This window comes from Buteo buteo, chromosome 14, assembly GCF_964188355.1.
Source record: "Buteo buteo chromosome 14, bButBut1.hap1.1, whole genome shotgun sequence".
Classification (NCBI taxonomy): Eukaryota; Metazoa; Chordata; class Aves; order Accipitriformes; family Accipitridae; genus Buteo; species Buteo buteo.
The window spans coordinates 16231137-16251096 of record NC_134184.1 but is presented as its reverse complement, the minus strand read 5'-3'; the positions used below and the strand labels follow the sequence as shown (position 1 = coordinate 16251096).

At 36.5% G+C, this 19960-nt stretch overlaps 1 protein-coding gene across 2 annotated transcripts in view; it reads left to right on the top strand.

Moving 5' to 3' along the window:
• Positions 1–12763, top strand: part of SCEL (sciellin) — a 50773-nt gene extending 38010 nt beyond the window's left edge. Inside the window, exons 14-19 of one of the 2 annotated variants that reach the window (XM_075045832.1) lie at positions 34–93; positions 1584–1673; positions 5103–5177; positions 6457–6565; positions 9465–9567; positions 10603–12763. In XM_075045832.1, coding sequence (XP_074901933.1) covers positions 34–93; positions 1584–1673; positions 5103–5177; positions 6457–6565; positions 9465–9567; positions 10603–10619 — 454 coding nt within the window. In that variant the 3' untranslated portion in view covers positions 10620–12763. The remainder of the gene's footprint in view (positions 1–33; positions 94–1583; positions 1674–5102; positions 5178–6456; positions 6566–9464; positions 9568–10602) is intronic. The other variant, XM_075045831.1, reaches the window with a different exon arrangement.
• The last annotated feature ends 7197 nt before the right edge of the window (positions 12764–19960 follow it).

Sequence of the window (19960 nt, the reverse complement as noted above, 5' to 3'; positions counted from 1 at the left end):
TGATTAATTCTGAGGTCTTTCGCACTCTCACAGAGCTGAGGACCTTGGTGATCACACTGAAGTAAAGTCTGCTGATGACCAAAATAAAAAGCGGTGAGACTCAATCCATAGTTCTCTAAAATTTAAAGAGCCAATATCAAGAGTTGTAGCTGTTTAGTGTGGTACTAGAAAATGTGAATTCCTTATACAAGCAAGCAGAACTTGCATAACTTGAGTAATATATCTGTATTATTTCTAAAATGTGCCTGATTAACCAAATATAACAATATAGCTGCATGTATTTTGATGACAAGCAATGACTCAAACCTAGTCTTGTAGTGAATGAAAATGCCTAGTGATAAGATCTTCATAAGTATTTTTGTGTTTATCTAGGTATTTTGTGAACTCAGCTGTTAGCATCTCAAAGAGTTATAAGTAAATGCATTCCTAGTTTAAAAGTGTCACAGCCACTAGGTTTCATTATTTGCAAAAACTAAGAACCATTTTGGTCAATTAAAATGAAGTTAGTATTACGCTTTTAGGTACCATTCTGATGGTGTCTTTTTGAGTCTTCCATTTAGTTGTATATTTAAATGAAGAGGAAGAGCAACTATCTGTATACATAAGCAGTTTTGCTATTTTTTAATATAAAATGTTTTTATCCTAGCAGTCCCACTTAGTCTGACCAGAGAAGCACACACTGAGTATCTACGGTGAATGAGTTTCTTTTTTAGTTCTGAAAGGGGGCCTGCCAGATTACCAGTCAAGCACAATAAAGGGTGCTGCTTCATGCAGCATGCTATGCATATAAAACAGTGACAAGCACTGAGCGAGGTTCATTTAGCAAAGCTTCAGACCTTGGCAAGCTCACTGAAATGAATCAAGCTGCAGCGCAAACATCCAGAGTTAAGGCTTATAATCATCAAGTTGTTTCAGAATATAACCTTTGGCAGAACCAAACAAGAGCAGCCTTTGTCTGAGCTGTTTTGTAAAATCATCAAAAACATTATTAGCACTTACTCCTTAAATCCTATAATTTGTCTGACAAGGTTTATTTTTATGTTTGGTTGCATGTCATGTTTGTGGCAGGGAAAACTGCAGGAGACAGGGTTTTACTGGAATTGTAATCCTGCTTTTTGAAATAAGAGTCTACGTATCTGTTTAGCTGGTCATTTCAAATAAAAACGTAACTAGTATATATAAAAAAAGAAAATTTGGAACTAAAATACAGCAAAAACAAGAATAAAACATTATAGAATACTGCCAAGAAAATGCAGAATGCTATCAACCACTGAGACTTTACTGCACAGTTGAAAACCTCAGTGGGCACTTTGAGGAAACTAGAGTTCTATTAAAGTTTGATGAAGTTTCTGATATGAAAATATCTATGAGCATAAACTAGAGGACTTATAATTTTAGGTCAATGATTCCATTATTTTTCACAAGCAACAATTTAACAACAGTAAGAAAAAGATAAATTTCTTTTGCCTACTGTTTCTAGCCCAAGCTTCTACATTTATGTCTGTAAGTGTAACTAAAAGCTGTGTAGCTGAAAATTATTTCTAAAAAGTGTTTATTTTCTTGTTGTGTGGTTTTGTTTTTAGGATAACTGAGCAAGCATACGCAAATCCTTCAAGGGCTCCAAATAATCTCCCAGAAACAAACTACTCCAGTGACAGTGAAAGAAAGACCAGGTACTGTGGACAATTAAATGAACCATAACATCTAAAGTGCCATTTCTTGCAAAAAACTGAAGAGAAACCATCTTTATGCAAGAAATTTCAGGGATGTTTAGAAACCTCACACTGGTCTCTGGAATCATACCAGTGCCCTTCCAAACTCTGCTTCCAGGATCCCACCCATAGAAGCCCACAGAGCATAGCTGTAATGCACAGAGTGGGGAGCACGAGACGTACCCTGTGTAGCTCTAGAGATGTAGCTGAGGCATGGAATTTAGGAGAGCAGTTAAAGCAGAATTATTATATAATCAATAGATGAATGGCTTCTCCTGCATGTTAGGTACACCATGCTCTCAGGGAGCTTATTTCTTCCGAGGCTGTAAGGAAAACATTGCACTCTTCACTCAAGTGCCTTGTTAAGTTCCTAAAACTATATGGGATGAATCTGACCCATGTATTGTCTCCTACACCAATCACTGAAACTGCAACATGGGTTTCTGACTTTTTGACCAGGTACAAACTTTTAAAAACCATTTATCTCGCAATACTCTTGCTCTAGCTGGATTCTGTCTCTACAAGCAAATGTATTGCAAATCTGAATAAAAAATGTGGTGTAGGGATATTTAATAGAACTAAATAAATACCAGGTCTATTGGTAACAGGAAACTATTGAAACAAAAGAAACAATATTTTTTTCTTCACTGTCAAAATGTATTTTCAAGAAACATGACAACAAAAAATATAATATGTAATTCCTGAATGAAAGACCTTTTTGGACTAGGAAAACCTCTCTTAGTACCAACCCACCCATCTATGTGGATTAATTAAATATTAATGTAGACAGGATTGCTCAAAGACATAGTCCTATATGTAAGGTGTTGTATTGCTGTATAGTGGTCACGAATTGCCTGAATCAAGGCTGATGACTTGGAAGGGAGAGGAGAAATCTTCTAATAGGGAAATAGACTTACTAATAGGGAAAATAGCAGTCACAGTCTGGTACTTTATGGGAACTATGGCCAATGTCCCAATCCTTAAGCTTATGCACACCCGAGCCTTGGTGTGGGTATGACTGGGCACAGAGCCTTTGATCTCTCATTTTCTTACATTTGCTGTAGGAGGTTGGAGTGTGGTTGAAACTTGGGTATTCTAAAACTTCTGCATGGCCTTGAAGTCCAAGGCCATGAATTGGTGGAGAAGAAAAGAAAATCCAAACAGCATACAATTTTAAGACCCAAAAAGAATATTCAACACAAAAAATTAATTAGCATTTTGCAGCATTTTGCAGACATACAGTGTCTGAGGTGTAATGTTCTGATTATCTTTGAAAATTAAAATAGAGTACAATAATACAAGAATGGCAGGGCAAAGAATGCGCTTCAATATGCAGTGTTAACTTACACTTGACAAAATGTATGCCCCCTACCTGAAGCTCTAATCCCAATTTAATTCATGAAAGCTTACTAAATGAATGGTCTTTGCAGGTTATTCTTTCAGGGTTTATGCAATAGGTTCTACAGAGTATTTATTGTTGAGTAGTTTGCTGTATAAACAAGTCACACAATAGCAAGTAAAGGAGTGGGTGATATAAACTGAAAGAAGGGACTTGATCAGATATGGAGTTCTCAGGCTGCATTGGGGCTCAGTTTTAACTTAGTGTCTTGTCAAGCTGTCAGACTATCCATTTATTTGAAAAGGTTCTGGGTTTCCTCACACTTTCAGTTGGCAAGACTAGAAACTGATGCTTCAGGAATATTTTTGCTGTAGCTTCGTGGTTTTGTTCTATACAGTATAATTTTTTTTTAAGATGTGGTATCTATGTTTGTGTATTTCAACTGTAATACTCTAGCCAGTTATTAAAATCCAGCGGACGCTGTTCTCTACACTAGGACACTTGAGGAAAGTATTTTTCTCTATACAATATTCTGTAAGATAAACAGTGTTATTTTCAGGCATGCTACATCTAAATACCCAAATTATGTTGAGTGTGCAATGCACAGTACTCACCTTGCCCTGATCTCAACCCTGATTTAACTACATCATTTGAAATGTCAACCTGACTCAGCACTAAGATTCTGCAGCTAAATACAATGAGTTAAATGGAAGATTCGGGAAAAATAAGCTTAACAACAAAAAGAAGCACACACAGGCCCATACTTTACAGGAATAGACTACTGCCACTTTTCACTATAGCAAGGGACTTTAGGCACCATCAACATACTCCAACCTGTGACGTGTTGTGCACCTGCCTAGCTTGGTCAGGGCAAAAGTAGCCAGAAAAACTCTTTCAAAAGGTGATCACTTAGCTTCAGTCTGCTTTCCTACTTAGTTAGCTTACTTTCATCTTGCCTGAAATGTAAATGGAGCACTGGGTGTTCATTTGAGGAGATACTTTCTCTGTGGTGAGCAAACCCAGGTTTGCTACATGACTATTAAATAAAAGCATATTTCTATGTTCTATGAAACATAAATAAAACATTTCTCATTTAAGCTTGTGCAATTTTAATACATTTCTGATGTTGAATAGAAATCTAGTAAGATATATACACATTGTAAAAGGCAGGTATGTAGAAAAGTGTATCTGGGCTGTGTAACATGTTACATATGCATGTTACCAGTCTGTTATACTTTCCCTTAAAAAAAGACATGTTCTGCAGATACATATGATTATAAAAAATTGTTGCTAACATTGCTAAACATTATTCAAGAGCGATACGAAACATGTAATAAACACCATGTACCTTATGAATTTCTGGAGGAATAGGATAATTAAATCAGTTCAAAACTGTTCAAAACATATAGCACATGACTTCTTCAGCTGTCACATACATGCTCATCCCTTCCATGCAAACAAAACTGACAGTTCAGTAACTGGAACTGGGACTGTTAAAAAGAGGAAGATTTGACTTCCCTTATAGTTAAATTCAGTATATTCCTTCCTACTCTGCTAGAAGGAACAATACAGTTACTGTTCAGCCTGTATTATAAAGACTCTCACTCTGCTTCCAGGGACATGTTGTAATTTTGTTTGGCTGTTTGACAGCTTTTCAAGGACTAGTGAAAGAAGGGGGGGAAAAGGAAAAAATGCAGTGTGTTACCATTTCCTGATATGTATCATTTAGGCTGGGATATCAGCACAGGCACACCCAATACCATCATGTAGATTTTCTTCAATGGGCTTGTGGATTTCATTTTGAAGTGTTGAAGAATCATTCAACAACAGAACACAGTCTAAAGACACTATATTTCTAGTTTATGCTTTTTTATTTGATATATTTTTCTTAATGGTTGTGAAAATACAGAAAAAGAACTCATCACCAAGTATGATGATTTTTTTTAAAAGCTTGTTACATTAGTTTAATTTGCATATTATCATCATTGTAGTGAAGCCTTTAAAAATAAAAAGTACTGTTTAGTGATTGCTATGCACTCACTGCTTCACAGCAAATCATCATATGATGCCTATGAAGAAAATATAACTGGAAATACTATCAAAACTGTTTACTCTACTTCTGATCGGTAAGTACACATTAATAACATTGCAGAGTATCAAAGGACACAGACATTTTGCATAAGCGTTCAAGCGTTCAGACAAAAGAGAGCCATGGAAGTCACCATTAGGCTCATCAGACAGCTTTTCATACAGAGCTCCCTTTCAGTGGGATCTTGCCATCAAATCATTACCACAGTTCAGCAGCCTAATATTACATTAGGCTTGTCACAGCTGACATTTTAAAATATCTATAGAAACAATAGCCAATGCCTTAAGTGATAGAGTTGGCTCTGCAAAATTTCCTTCCTTTGTGAGAATGGTGTCTGTAATGACCAACTTTATGTACAGATGTGGAGGAATAGGTTCACATGACAATGCTGTTAAAAACTCTTATGTTTTCACACCAGTTAAGATATTCCCAAATATAAGGATATTTGCTCAATCAGTAATATCTTACCTCATGGGGGAAAAAAAAAATTAAACATACCCAATATTTTCAGTTCAGATAATTTGGACAGTCCCATTACTTGGAAATACCAAATCAGAAAAACTTGTATCCTTTCCAACATAACTATAAGGTACTCTGGGAATGATTAAGTATTAGTACAATAGTTTTATCATTGAGTAGAAAGGAGCAAGACCAGTTGATTTTGTAGTGCAAAACGAACACCAACAGTTGTACCTAGAGGAAGTACAGATTGATGTCACATAAGAATGCAAAAAAATCTGAGAAAATTGTTAAAAATACTATTGTTATGAATACTAGGTAGGCTGTTCTATACATGTGTTCACTATAACTGCCATGAAGGTAGGACTTCTGTCTGCAGTGCAGAAAATTAAAAATGTTTTCAGGCACTTCTGCAACATAGAGGGGAATTCTTTTATCAGACTGATCAGATGACAGCAGTTTAAATTCAACTACCAATTTACTTTTGTGATTAAAACATTAAAATCATTACCCTCCACTTCATCCCCATTTAGTATACATGCTCCCAGACATTCAGCAGCTTAATACAGTCTCATTTACTGTTTGAAATCATTCAGTTCACCAGAGAAGAGCATTCTTTCTATCAGGGTATTTTTGCTACTTGACAATTATGCTCAGCAATTTGCCCATCACAGGAGCATGTATATTACACCTGTCAACTAGAATGGAGGCAATATACACATGACATTTTTCCATTTATGGCCATTGTACAGTATACAAATGTCTTTCCCACATAGTGCACTAAGCTTATCAATTTTCTCTTTGAGATTTCAATGGTAGCTCTTTTTCTGACAGCTGATGTTATATTATATACACAGGAGTATAATTGGAAAAGATATATGTACGTACTGCAGGAAGCCCTTGGGTATAGATGCCAAAATGATCTTAGATGCCTTGCAAATTTGCTGTCATTCGACTTGCTTCAAGGTAAGAAGATTTCACCTGCTACTAAGAAATATAATTTGAATGTAATACCTGCATTATATTACACATACAATAAGCAAATATTTAGGCCTTAGACCTTCTCCACCTGGGAGAAGAGGAAGGCTTGCACACTGGAGGAGAAGATTAATGTAGGAAATACTAGTCTCTCTCTCTCACACCCCTAGATAATTCCTTCTTTCTTTCCATCTCTCTCTCTCCCCCTCCCTCTCTCTCTCTCTCCTCCCTCTCCCTGCCTCTCTTCTCTTGCAACCACAAAGAAGATAAAGGATGCAGTGGAACGTATCCTGAATGTCCTACACATTTATAAGCTTTCATTAAACATGCTTCCAGTCTGACATGGTGAATTATATCCTACTTACACTTTCTTCAAACTGTAAAATTTCGTGCTATTTCTTTTTTTATGAGGTTTTGTAGATGTTCTTGATTAAGTGACATCTAAAACCATGACTTGTGCAGAAGCCACACTTAAAGGCATCAGTAAGAGGCATTTAAGCCATAGAGGTGAAATCATTTTACCCACTGGCATCAAAGATTTGGTTAAAATTTGGGTCTTATGGATAGTTTCTGCTGTAGGATAAAATAGTGTTGAAATTGGATATGTCTTTGCCTCAGTCTTATTTATTAAAAATTATGTAATTTTTTTACCTGTTGCCAAGAAGAATGAAAGCACAGAAGACATTTTTTTTGCTTGTCATTCCAAAGCCTAAGCCTCAGCCTAAAACTCACTCTTAAACTTTTCTCAGGGTACACCTACCAGTGCTCAGTCCTCTGATCTGTTTTCTTTATGCCTCGTTTGTCTTAATTCTGCTTGCATCTCCACACATAGTTTGTTGTTCTAACAAACAATACTTGGCAAAATCACCACATTAGCATAGCTCATTTTTCTGCCCAGTATTGCATAGTTTTTACTTCTGCTTCTGACAGCAGTTCATTTACCTAGTTTACCTAGTTACTGCATGAAAAACAATCCAAAGCAGAATACAGCAGTAAAGTTGTACTTAATGTGTAGGAAGTCACGTATGCTTTTTGTCTCACATGGACTTTGTGAGCTCTCTGAGCACTAGAATGCAATTTATTCCATGGAAATCACTATGTAATACCTCCTCAATACTATTATTGCAAGTAAATACAAGCTCTGGTTTGTTCCCATTCTTTTTAGATAGACCAACCCCCATAGAGAGGAATGGGCTTTTTATGCAGTTAGAATATTAACATGTAGGTATTGGCTGAACTATCTGTTAAATATTTAAGCTTATTTTTTAAATTACATTCTTTTTGCTACCTATTCCCAAGTGGGGACCTGTCTGGCCAGCAAAATTTAGCTTAAGTTTTGTGTAACTATACATTTATGAAAGCACTGGCAAAAAATTAAACAACTAATGTAGGTCTGTGGTTCATGCTTGTAGTTATGTATTTAGCTAAGTAGTGCAGTTTCTCATCATTAATATTCATTTAGCTCCTTACAAATACCCTATATCCATTAGAGATTTGCATGTAGCTGACGGCAGTATTAAGTCTTTGTTTCCTTGTAAAGTTATATACCAAAAGTTCAGTGAGTACATAATCCAAATTGTAGGTTTTTTCTCTGTATAAAAAATGCTAGCTAATCTTGATGAACAAAGTTTTGAAAACATGTCCATCCTTTTGCCGATTTATGCAAGGAAACATAAAATGAGTGAAAAGAGCAGACTCTTTTATTAGTACCTTAATACTAACAGCTTATGTAGAAAAGATATAGAAAAAACCTAGTTCTGTAAAACTGGGGGGGGGTGGGGGGTGGGGGTGTCTCTAGTACTCTAACATGTTATACTTATCAACACTGAGTGCTCAGTTGCAATTTCATACTAGCCCTAGTGAGCATGTGTAACAAGGCAATTGCATATTGTCTGGATCCTGGATCTAATAGTTCACACTGCCTTTAAATCCATGGTGTTGACATCACACAGTTTCTTTATTCATTTAGCTACAAAGGGATGTTCTGGGTAAGACTGTTAATTTTTAATTTTAATAAAGACTTTCAGTCCAAATTTATCTGAATAGACAGCCATTGTGAAAATTATGGAAAGGCTTACAGCCTTTCTGGAATGGCTGTCAATTCAGTTACTGAATTGCACTGTAAAAGTAATGCTGATTTTTCACTTATCAGAGGATAAAATATCCAAAGAAACCAGAATTTGCTATTCTTTTATTAGATTGCAAAAGAGATGACACGGGTGTCAAGATTCTGTTTTATAGATCGAATTACATTGCTCCTTGATCCACTGTAGGCTGTCCTTGTGATCTTGGGAAGTCAACCTCTCTGTGTATCTCTGTGTTTTCATATGCGAAACATGGCAGATGCTTCTCTCTCTCAAAAATTAGCTTATTAAGGCATTTATGAAAGCAGTGTCCAGATTCTGCAATAACGGCAGACATAGTTAAGATAAAGTATCATAAAAGATTTTGAAATAAGCAGGTTTAGATTCTTTAAGACCTACTCCAAGTTGGATGATTAAGTCTGATCTTGCTTCCTGTACTCAATGAAAAAACAAAAGGATCTCAAAAGAGTGATTAATCTTATTTGAGAATAAATTTCTAAGCTAAGGCAGAGAAAGTACCCTTTGGAAATGTCTGGGGGTAGAAAGGGGTTGGTGAGTATAATAAGAACCTAGAGAAACAGTTGAGACTTAGATATCTGATTTTTAGATGTCTAAAGGTGAGCTGTTTAATTTACTGTTCATTAAAACTACTCTTTCAGAGTTCAGATTTGATGATATTGCAGTACTCATAACCTCGATTCTGGTCTGGCATTGCTTACTTCCTGAAAGACAGCATGCTGGGAATGAATATTAGAGAAGGGTTTAATTTTAATTTTTCTTGTTATTTTACTTGTGTGTTGAAGTGTGAAGTATGTAAAAGACCACTGGAAGATCTGAAAGCAGGAGACAGCATCTGGATTTACAGACAAACTGTGCATTGTGAGCCTTGCTATTCCAAAGTTAAAGGTAAGATTCAAGATATATTTTACTGAACATCCAAAAAACAATGTAGAGAGCTTCATTCAAATAACTTCAGTATATTACAACACAGCTATTGCTTTTGCTCATTTCTGTATACTTAAACCTTTCCAAAGTATTTCATTCAGTAAGACTGGGTTGCCTAGGATGATATGCAACCACAGGTTCCAGACACAATAATTATTCTGTACCTGTGAGGGAAATCTCTTAAGGTCTCATTGTAATCTGTAGAGTCCTACCTGTGCGGTCAATAGAGACACCTATAGTGAGGCAAGGGCATCTTGCCCTGAAAGTGACAAGAATAAATTGAAAGGCCATCTGAGAATCAGGTTGTTCTACTGAAAGGAGTAAGCCAGGGTTCAGAGGTATTTTCACATAATGTAGCCATTGTGAACAATAAAGAGAAAATACAAAATCTATTAAATCATAATGAAAATATACTGTGACTATCATTCTTACCTTTGTGAGGAGCACAGTGGTTAAACAAATGTGCAAGGCAGTGAAGAATGCAACTTTTGTTTTATTATTTTTTCTAGAAGTTGCTAGATTTTAAGTCTTCTCTGTTCACAGCAACTATCAATTCATAATACTATAAATCAGTACCTCTGTACCAAATAAAGACAAATGGAAATGTAGATTAAATGTTCTGATAAGCTGGTGTTCACCTATGTACTTCTGAGATAAGATCATGTTAACTACAATTATATTAATCAATTTGTTTTGTTAAAATACTTTGTGGTATTATTCTACTGCAAAATTTGATGGAAAGAGTGAATTTTACAATTAATCACATTATAAAATTAATAAGGCACTGTGACAGTTATAAAACTGTAGAAAGACATACCAATGGTCTGTATATTAAGCATTATAAATTGACATATACTATTTCAGCAAATGACAAGATGGGACAGTCAGACTTCAGCAGACTTGCTAAAAAAATAAATTGATCTAAAATTTCCTTGTATGACATTTAGAGAATACTGATTTTCTTGGCATATCTGATCAAACTTTTCTCTCTTGCAGAAAAATGGATCTACTAATTCTGACATACAGAAAGCATGATAAAGAAGTTCCACTAGTGTTTAGCTAAGTGTATTGGCCTGTTAGTTCAAACTGCTATGGGAAATGATTCATTTTTATTGCTAGGAACAAATACTCTAAATGCAGTCCTACTGCATGGTTTCCAAAGGAATTAATTTCCTGAGAATTTAGATGCCTTTTCACACACACATTCCAGGACACAAACCAAGATATTGTTCAATATATTCATCAGATCTGTGAAACTGCTAAACTGTATGCAAAAGTAACAATAATTTATTGAAATTTTCTGAACAGCTGGACATACCTGCACATATGTTTTGAAGGGACTATATTCTCTTTACTGAGAACACATCTCCTCAGGTATAAAGATCTGTTATCTTTGAATAGCATGAATGGGATTAATCTCATCAAAGATTAGTCGTTTAAAAGTCAGCTATTCAGTTTAAACTACTATTTTCACACAGAGTAAGGTGGGTTCACTCTGCACCTTTGAGGAGAGAGAACAATATCCAGAGGAAGATTCTTCCCAAGTAACTTAAATGGTAACTTTAAGATGGAACAAATAATCTTTGGAAAATGCATCTCTATTACTGCAGAGGGATTCTAGGCAAAAATCATTAGAGCATTTTAATTAACACTCCATGTTTGTAATTCTGGTAACTATTGTATTACCTTTTTTTTCCCCCAGAAGTGCACACTTAATAGTTGCCATGAATCATGAAATACATACTTTGCATGACATTATGTTGTTGTATTTATCTTTCCTACTTTATTAAACTGACTAGTATCTAAACACCTTGGATGGAGTCATCTTGCCTAAATTTAAACATCTACAGTGTAGACATCTACTTCTAAGTTACTTGATCTATTCTGTCTTTACAGTCATATAGAGAAGTAGACATTTTTAGGAAGTGATTCAATTGGTCAGATTGCAAACATCTATTTTAGCATGATGGTAAGCATGCTCTGAATGTATGTCTTACTTTCCATGGCTTGCAAAGGAACCTGGAGTGAATAGTTCAGGTTTCTAGACATCTACATTAGGCCAGATGATAGATAAACTCCTTCCTTTGAGACTACAGTGAAAGCATTTTTGTTTCCTTTTGGACAGCATATGTGTATTAAACTATACAAACTGAAAGAAGAGTTCATGCTTTGTTATAATATGTTTCCACAACACTCAATATTTACCTGCCATATTTGCCTAAAATAATAAACAGTTCAGTAGTTTACTGGACAAAAAAAGGTGTTGACTACTAGTCTTTGCCATGAGATGTTTTAGATCGTGGTTATTCAGAACTGATTTTATTCCCTGACATCTCAGCTTAAAAGGACTTCCTGGATATGACCATGACAGAGTTAGAGTGGTCGGAGGCTGCAGGACCTGAGCAAGAGCTTAGAAAAGTGAAAAGTGCCAAAGCCATAGATTAATATTAGACTGTTGAATGCCTGGATGTCCCAGCCAAACTTACTCTCCTCATCTGCACATTCAGTAGTGGAGACAGGAGGTATGGATGTCTGTGTAATTTAAACCATTGGGCCTGTAGCTGAATAATGATGTAATCTGTCTTGCCTGGCTTAAAAGATGTTCAGACTGATACGCAAAGGAGACGTGAAATAGTAGATAGTTTGTTTTGTTAGTTTTATGAAAATTTCTTATGAATTAATGGCAGTAGCTTTAATAAACCTGTTATTATAGATACTTTTCCTGGTATGTGTCTCTTGTTGATGACATATTCTAGTTAAACTATACTTGTTATTACCCTGTGCTTCACCGGGAAACAATGAGACTTGCACAACAGGTGGAGAGACGTACTGGTGAAATTTTAATGTTTGGGTCACAAATTTGGTCCTGTTCAGAAGCCAACAGTTATTGCTAAGGCTCAGTTACAATGGAAGATGTTAGATGTTCCCCTGAGCCAGCACATTAGAATCCAGGACTTCCTACTGTTTGAGGGGATGAGAGGTTTTAGTTTGCTCCACTAGAGACCAGGAGCAAACCCTGGATCCAAATATCTGCTAGTTAAATTCTCACTGACAGAGAAGTAGCAATTAGAAACAATAAATAGTAATTCTGTGCTCCTCAATTCATCCTTGCTGAACAGCTCTGGTAATTTTGCCATGTGGTTTTTTGTTATTTTTTTTATTATACATTGTAAGTTTGCTGAAAAGAAACACTGGGTTTGTGATGCTTGATATTTACCATATAAAAGCCGGCATGGCAGTACTCATTAAAAAAAAATCATATTAACATCTCAATACCAATGTATCAAAACTTAATTGGTTTTTGTCCTTTTTGCATATCATTAGCATGTGGTGTTTTATTTGTCTTTGACTAGTGCTTCCATGAAACAATCCAAATGAACAGTTTGCTGGCAGCTGGTTTAATGAACATGTTATCTTCAATAATGCACTAAATTAGACTGAAAAGCTGTATTGAGAGATGATGTACTAAATTATGTGGGGTTTTGTGATTCATCAGGCCCATTTTTTCAGTGTGTAATGGATACTTTATTTTAAAAAGCTGGGGCATAGCTCTACAGGGGGGAGAATCAAGCGATAAGAGGAAAGGAGTGAAATAATGCATATAATACATATTGATGCATTTAAATATGTAGATGGCTTCAAAGCTACTGGTATGTACAAGAACAAGGAATGTCACAAGAACAGCTTTGCTGTTTTAATATATTCTCTTGTATCCTGTGTAGGTTCTTATTGAATGCTCAGCCTGAGCATCCCCCCGCCCCAGCAGTGCTTGACACAAGGTGACAAACATCTGTAACATTTTCCTCTCATTCTCTTCCTCTTGAAATAAGTATCTCTGTGAGTTTGAGGAGACATGTTCTCCCTTACTCCTTGGTATGGAGATCCATGTCGTGTTGGGATAGTTTCATGTGTTCAGTTTATTTACTCAGAATATATATAGGTCAGAACTCTGCTACTCTGCTTGCCTTCCTTGATATTTTAACATAACCCTGTTGTTTAGAATGAAGTGTCCACTTTCCAGGTTGGTTTTGCTTTCTGATCATACTTGCATGTTGCTCACTGTAGCTACTCTGTTACACCAGGAGGTGGTTTTAGCTTCCAGTCAAGTTGACATCAGGCTATGAGAGAGAAATATAGCCTTCTTTTCTCCCTTCTGCTGCACTAAAACACCTCGTTTTTCTTCACAGACATCCTTCATTCCATAAAGACAAAGGGTAAAGACACTTAATACTTAGGTAGGTTTGACGTGCCGAAGTCTGAAATTGCTGACCAAAATAGCTCTGTTTAGCTGCTTAACGGATGCAGAATCACTGAGGTCTTAAACTCATGAGATATTTCCTTCATTGAGTTCAAAGGCCCACTGTCCTGTTTTGTGCTTTGCTTGGTCTGAGCAACTCAGCTCTAATCTCCTACATCAATAAAACTGTGACTTAGAAACATTCCTTGCATTTCAGGGAGGAGAATCTGCAGATACTCTCAAAACATGTTCGGCACACACTTCTAAGATCAGACCTCCTCAAAAACCTCCTGATAACTACTGCCTTTTAAAATCATGGAGGTGGTGTTCTCCTCTTTGAACAGATCAATGGCCCAGAAAGTGGGAGGGCCAAGTTCAATTTCCACCCCAAAGTACCTGTGTTTTAACCAAGTTGTGTAACACAGTGGAACAGGCTGGTGTGTGGAATAAACTAGATGTTCCCATTAATGTTTTTACCAAGTTCCCCGACCTGTGCAGGGTGGATCCTTATGGCCCATGGCCCACAGGATAGCTGCACTGCCTGCACATTCACTATGTGCCTATTGGCCCCTCAGGAATGACTGCAGATTAGAAAATATAGAGACAGTCCTGGAGCAAAGACCAGGTCCTGGAGTTTCTCCATCTCATCTGAGTGGCCTAATCCATAATTAAAAGCAGTCTGAATGATTCTCTGTTTATCTCTGTGAATGCTGTGTTCCTTTCTAGCAACATTAGAGGAGTTGTCTGCACTCAAGATTTGGCTGGAGTAGGATGGTGAGGGAGTGGAATTTGGGGGCTTTTCATGTAAGACTACTAGAAATGTCTTCATATGATGATCTCTTCTAAGCCTTAGTATCTTCTTTGCCTTTCCACTCTCTGAGCTCTTTTGGGCGGGAACTAATTCCTTCTCTTTGTGCAGTGCCCAGCACAGTACTGGCCTCTGGGTGGTACTGCTGCACCTGTGTAAGTGGCTCAAGAAAAATTCAGATTTCACCTCCTTTTCCAAGCAAGCTGCTTGTAAATGTACTATTTTTGTGGAGTTTTTGTAACTGTGTCAGTTATAAATTGACAGCTACAGTCTCATAGCCTGTGCCAAGACTTAAAACTGGTTGGTTTTGTCCTATTAGAATCAATATCTGAGTATAATCATGCCAAAAGCACTTGTCTGAGTCTTGGCATTGCTGTGCAGTCATCAGACACCTGTTTAGGGAGCTTAGACAGCTATTGGGGTCAAAATAATGGGCAGCCAACATTTTAAAACTACCTACTCAGGAAAAAAAAAAAAAAAAGAAAGAAAGAGAATCATTTCTGGAAAGAAAATGCAGAGTTTTTCTGGCATTCAAGCCATTTTTCCTAATGGGGCAAAAAAATAGTGTTCACATGTCAAAATACCCCAAAGAAGCAGAAAAAGGAGAAAAGATTAAGAAACGGATGAAAGCATTATGCAAAGAAGCCAATTAAGGGCAAGTAGAGTCAGTGATTTTGAAAACTGGGGATAGAAATTTAAAAAGTAATAGTGTTGCCATAAATAATGGTGCCATTGAAATCAATAGTCAAACTTGACTGTAAGATGAATATTCCAGAAAACGTTGGTCTGTCTTTACATCTTCTGGTTCCTCTAGGGAGTTTGCACCCATGGAACTTTGAATTATGTTATCCCTGTATGTAGTTCAAACCTTGGAATTAAGAATGAGAATCCAGCTAACTGTACTTGTAGCATTATAATCTCAAACAGCCAAATATTTAAAATACTAATATTTGGATAATCTACAGAAGTATATGATTGATAATGCATTTGAACACTGCTTTTATCTGTTTATACAATTGATAATGCACTTGAACATTGCTTTTATCTGTTTACCGAAGTAACAGATAAGTAAAAGTAACAGTAAAGCCTTTTGTAGTAAAATACCAGTTTTCTCATGGGCTAATTCTCCATGGGAGCAAGCGTACCATTTTTGACATGAATGACATCTGAGGAAAGCTGAAGGAGGAAAGCAAGGAAGGAGCACTATTTTTTCTGCCTCTTCTAGTGTAAGACATCCCAGATACTCAGAGGAGAGCACATGCTTTGAGAAGTCCAGTTTCTGGCTTTTAACTCGGAGATCACCAGGACTGTTTAAAAACTCCCCTGCCTTCTAATTCAGAATCAGGATCTCCCCAGTAGGAACAAAAATGAAACAGGGGAGTGGAGCTAACAGGGACTTTGCTTCTCATAATGGAATTGGAAAAAACACAAGGAAAAGATCTAGCTAAGAAGAACATGCTCTTTTTGTAACACCACAATTCATACACCCTTCATCAATCCAGTGAGCGTACTCGAGAAATGCCTTCGCTGCACGGCATTTCTTCTATTTCCAGATTGCCTCAGAATGGGCTGATTGTATTGCAGCTCTGCCCCAGCCTTGGAGGTGTGTCTGGCACTGACTGTACACCTCCAGAATGGACAAAAGGAACCTAGAGGCAGAAAGATTGATAGATCCATCACTACCCTAACCCAGGAGACCTGGCATGGCAAGAGGAATGGCAAAGGTTTTTATGCTGGTCTAATGATCCATTGCAGGAAAGATCTCAAGTACTCTGCAAGTTCTATAGTATATGAAAGAGAGGGTCTGGAAAACAAGTTTGGATTTAGGTTTTCTAACTGTACCTAAATTCACCTTTAGGTATCTTTGCCATTTATTGGATCTTCTGTGACTGAGTGGGTCATAGATAGTGCAAGGACAGGTTTTTGCATGCTAGGCTTTTTTTTTTTATCCCATCTGATGGGAAAAAAGAAATCACAAAAATAAATTACATGGGCATTTCTGGATATTCGGCAAAGATTTTTGCTTGATCAAACTGAACTTTTTGTTGAAAGTTCAGACACTTATTTTTTGAAACCATTCACCATCTGAAAATTTAACACACCCACTTTGACATAAGAAAAACCTTCCAAGCAACTGCAAACTTTCCATGATCTTTTGACACAGTATCAGTGCCGCTCAGATGTGCCTTTCCAAAAAAACATATTTACTGCTGGACTGAGGGGGTTTTGTAATATTTAATTTTTCTGAGATATGTCACATAACCAATGCTAAGCATATTGTTGCTTAGTTTTTTAACATGGTAACTTCTAAACCATTTTACAGTATCATAAAGCGTTCAGTCTGTTGGCCTATACTCACTAAAATTTTACAAACTGTAAAAATCACTTAGTTATCCATATGATGGAGTTGCTAACATGGTTAGTAATTTTTTTGCACTTTATTGCAAAGCTGCTGAATTTCTTCAATCTGCTTCTCCAACTATATGCAGATAGACAAAATTAAAGATGACAGAAGACAGAAAAAAAAAAAAGGAGAAAAAAAGGACTAGAATTAGTTGAACCCTCCAGGATATTAATGTCATCATGAAATAAGGCATTTTTCTTGTGTCAGTGGCCACTGTTCCTTGAAGACAAATCAAGCTGAAATCTGGATTCTGGCAAAATGCGTGTCATGGATTTTTAGCCTCCTGGAGAGAAGCTGTACTTGTGTCATTATGATCTTCAGCATTTTACACTTAAACAGCTTATCTGCTGTTTCAAAACCTTTACTCTTAACATTATCAGCTCATTTATTAACAACCTTGAACTCCACATCTTCCCCTCTACCTTCTCCTTCCTATTCATCAGCGGTAAGGTTCTGTGAACCAAATTATACTCTCCAATATACTTGTATGCTGGAGACAATGCAAATGCTCAAGGTTCTTTGAAAGCATAATTAGTCTTTGTTTTTGATGAAGACTCATTAGAAAGAAACAACCCATCCTGACTTGCAAGATTCAGGTTGTTGCTTTCTGTCTATAAGGAAATGAAAGGAAGAGAAGGGAAGGGATTAATGCATTTGAAAGCCAGAGTGATTTGATATGGAACTGATGAGTCAAAATAAAATAACAAACCATTATATTAGAGCTGTCATGGATAGTTCTGTCTAGCTGGATCTACAAATTAGCAGACCCTAAGCTTAATGCACAGACAACATCTTTGGATACCATAAATGCTGGTTTTCTGGAGCAACCGGGGCTCACAGAAAATGATGCAGTTTTGAATTTGATCTATAGAAAACCCATTCTAATCATGATTACAATGTACTTCAGTTTAATATTAATTCAATAAGGAAAAAGCCAGAAAGAATCATGGTAGTTTAAAAAAGGAAACGGTATAATAAAGAGAAAGTCAATTAGCAGGAAATTAGCAACAGCTAGGGAGTCAAAATGTTTGCAGGAGACATTGAGAATAAAGAATCTGTGCTATAACTCTGGGAAAATGTCTAATTGATCAAACATTTTAGGGCAAATTTATAAATTTAACAATAACAAATTGCTAGGACCAGGTAGTATCTATGCAAAAACTCTACAGGAGCTCAAGTGTGACATTGTTGAACTTCTCACAGACATTTACCCCATCATTCAAAGCAGGCTTGGTGCCAAACAAATTGGAAGCATCAGCTGGGACATCAGTCTTGAAAATACATGAAAGCTGCTCCGGGGAACCACATTTCAGTTAGTCTGATTTTCTATCAAACCAATTTGTACAAATTATAATAAATAACAGAATATAGAGGCATCTGGATATGTACGATATATTGGAGGAGAGTCCAAAGAGCTTTTTTAAAGCAAGGTATACTCGTGATATATGAGTGTTTCTGAAGGAGCCAATATGCTTTTGTTTAAGCCGATTTCTTTAAATGAGTATATTTGGATTTACAAGAATTTTTTGTCAGAGTCTTTCCCTAAGCTATCATGACATATGAAAACATGGAGTATTAATAGAAAGGAAACAATGGGTTAGAAAATTCAGTTTTCATTATGGAGGGAGACAGGAAACAATGGGAGGTTCAGCCTGACTTCTGTGGGGGCAAGGCTATATAAATTAGGGCTTGTCAGCTTGGAAGAGAAGTAACTGAGTTTTCTGTAGTCATGAATGACAAAGAGAAGCTGAATAGAGCATGATTAATCATTCTGTCTTTCTCAGAAAACCAGAACTAAGGGACACCCAATTAAATTACTAGGGAGCAGATTTAAAGTAGATAATAGGAAGTAGTTTTTCTTACAATACATAATTAAATTGCAGGGCTAATTGCCACAGGGTGTTGTAGAGTCCTAATGTTTAATTGGTTTAAAAATGGGGCTCAGCAAATGTAATAGTATTACACAGGTAGTTATCAAAAATAAACGGTCCAGATGTCCCGATTTGGCAACTTCTGAAAGCTGGAGAAAATCCCTCTATATTTTTCTTGTTTCTGAGATATTTTCCTTACAAAGTTACCACCAGCCTTTGTTAAAGACATAATACTGGATTAGACGGTGGACTTCTGCTGGCATGGTAGTGGCCCTATTTTTATAAAACTACTTTCACAGTCATTTTTCAGACTGGAACTGCACTTTAAAATAACCTCCCCAGACTTGGAGTTTACTGTCCGTGCTCTGACCTTATTGTAAAACATCTTTTATATAGCCCAGACTGGATTACTGCAATTAATTCTTTACTGGCTTGCCTGAAAGGCAGGTCCTGCCTGCAGCTATTGCAGCATAAAGCAACAGGCTTATTATCAGAGAAGAGCAGATGGGATTTGTAGACTTCCTGCTTCTTTGTTCTCTGCATTGGGAGCCTATTAGTAACTATACTGATTCAAAAATTTCTACTATAGGATACCATGTAAGTAGCATCCTATAGTAGATCTCTACTGATTTAGGGCATATAATTTCTCAGGTCCAGGAATAACAGGTTCCATGGGCACATTAGGATGTTTGGGGTCAGTGTTAAACACATTTTATCAATGCCTTAAAAAAAGAAACGGAACCATCAAGTCTTCATTGTGGTTTGTAAAGAGCTTATAAAGTTCTGGGTTGATCAAACTCATCAGCTAGCGTTGGGATATCAAATGGAGCTCATTAACAATTTATTAGTAACATCAATATTGGGATGAAAATAATTTGTGTTTAAAAAATGAAACAATTAGGTCAAATATTTTAATGACTAAGAAGTTCAAACCATCTTTGCAGAAGACTAGCAGGCCAGCATGAAGACCATGAGATAGTGTGTTCATGAACACACATTTTACCTGCCAGCACCTCTACGTGAATCTATGCTGT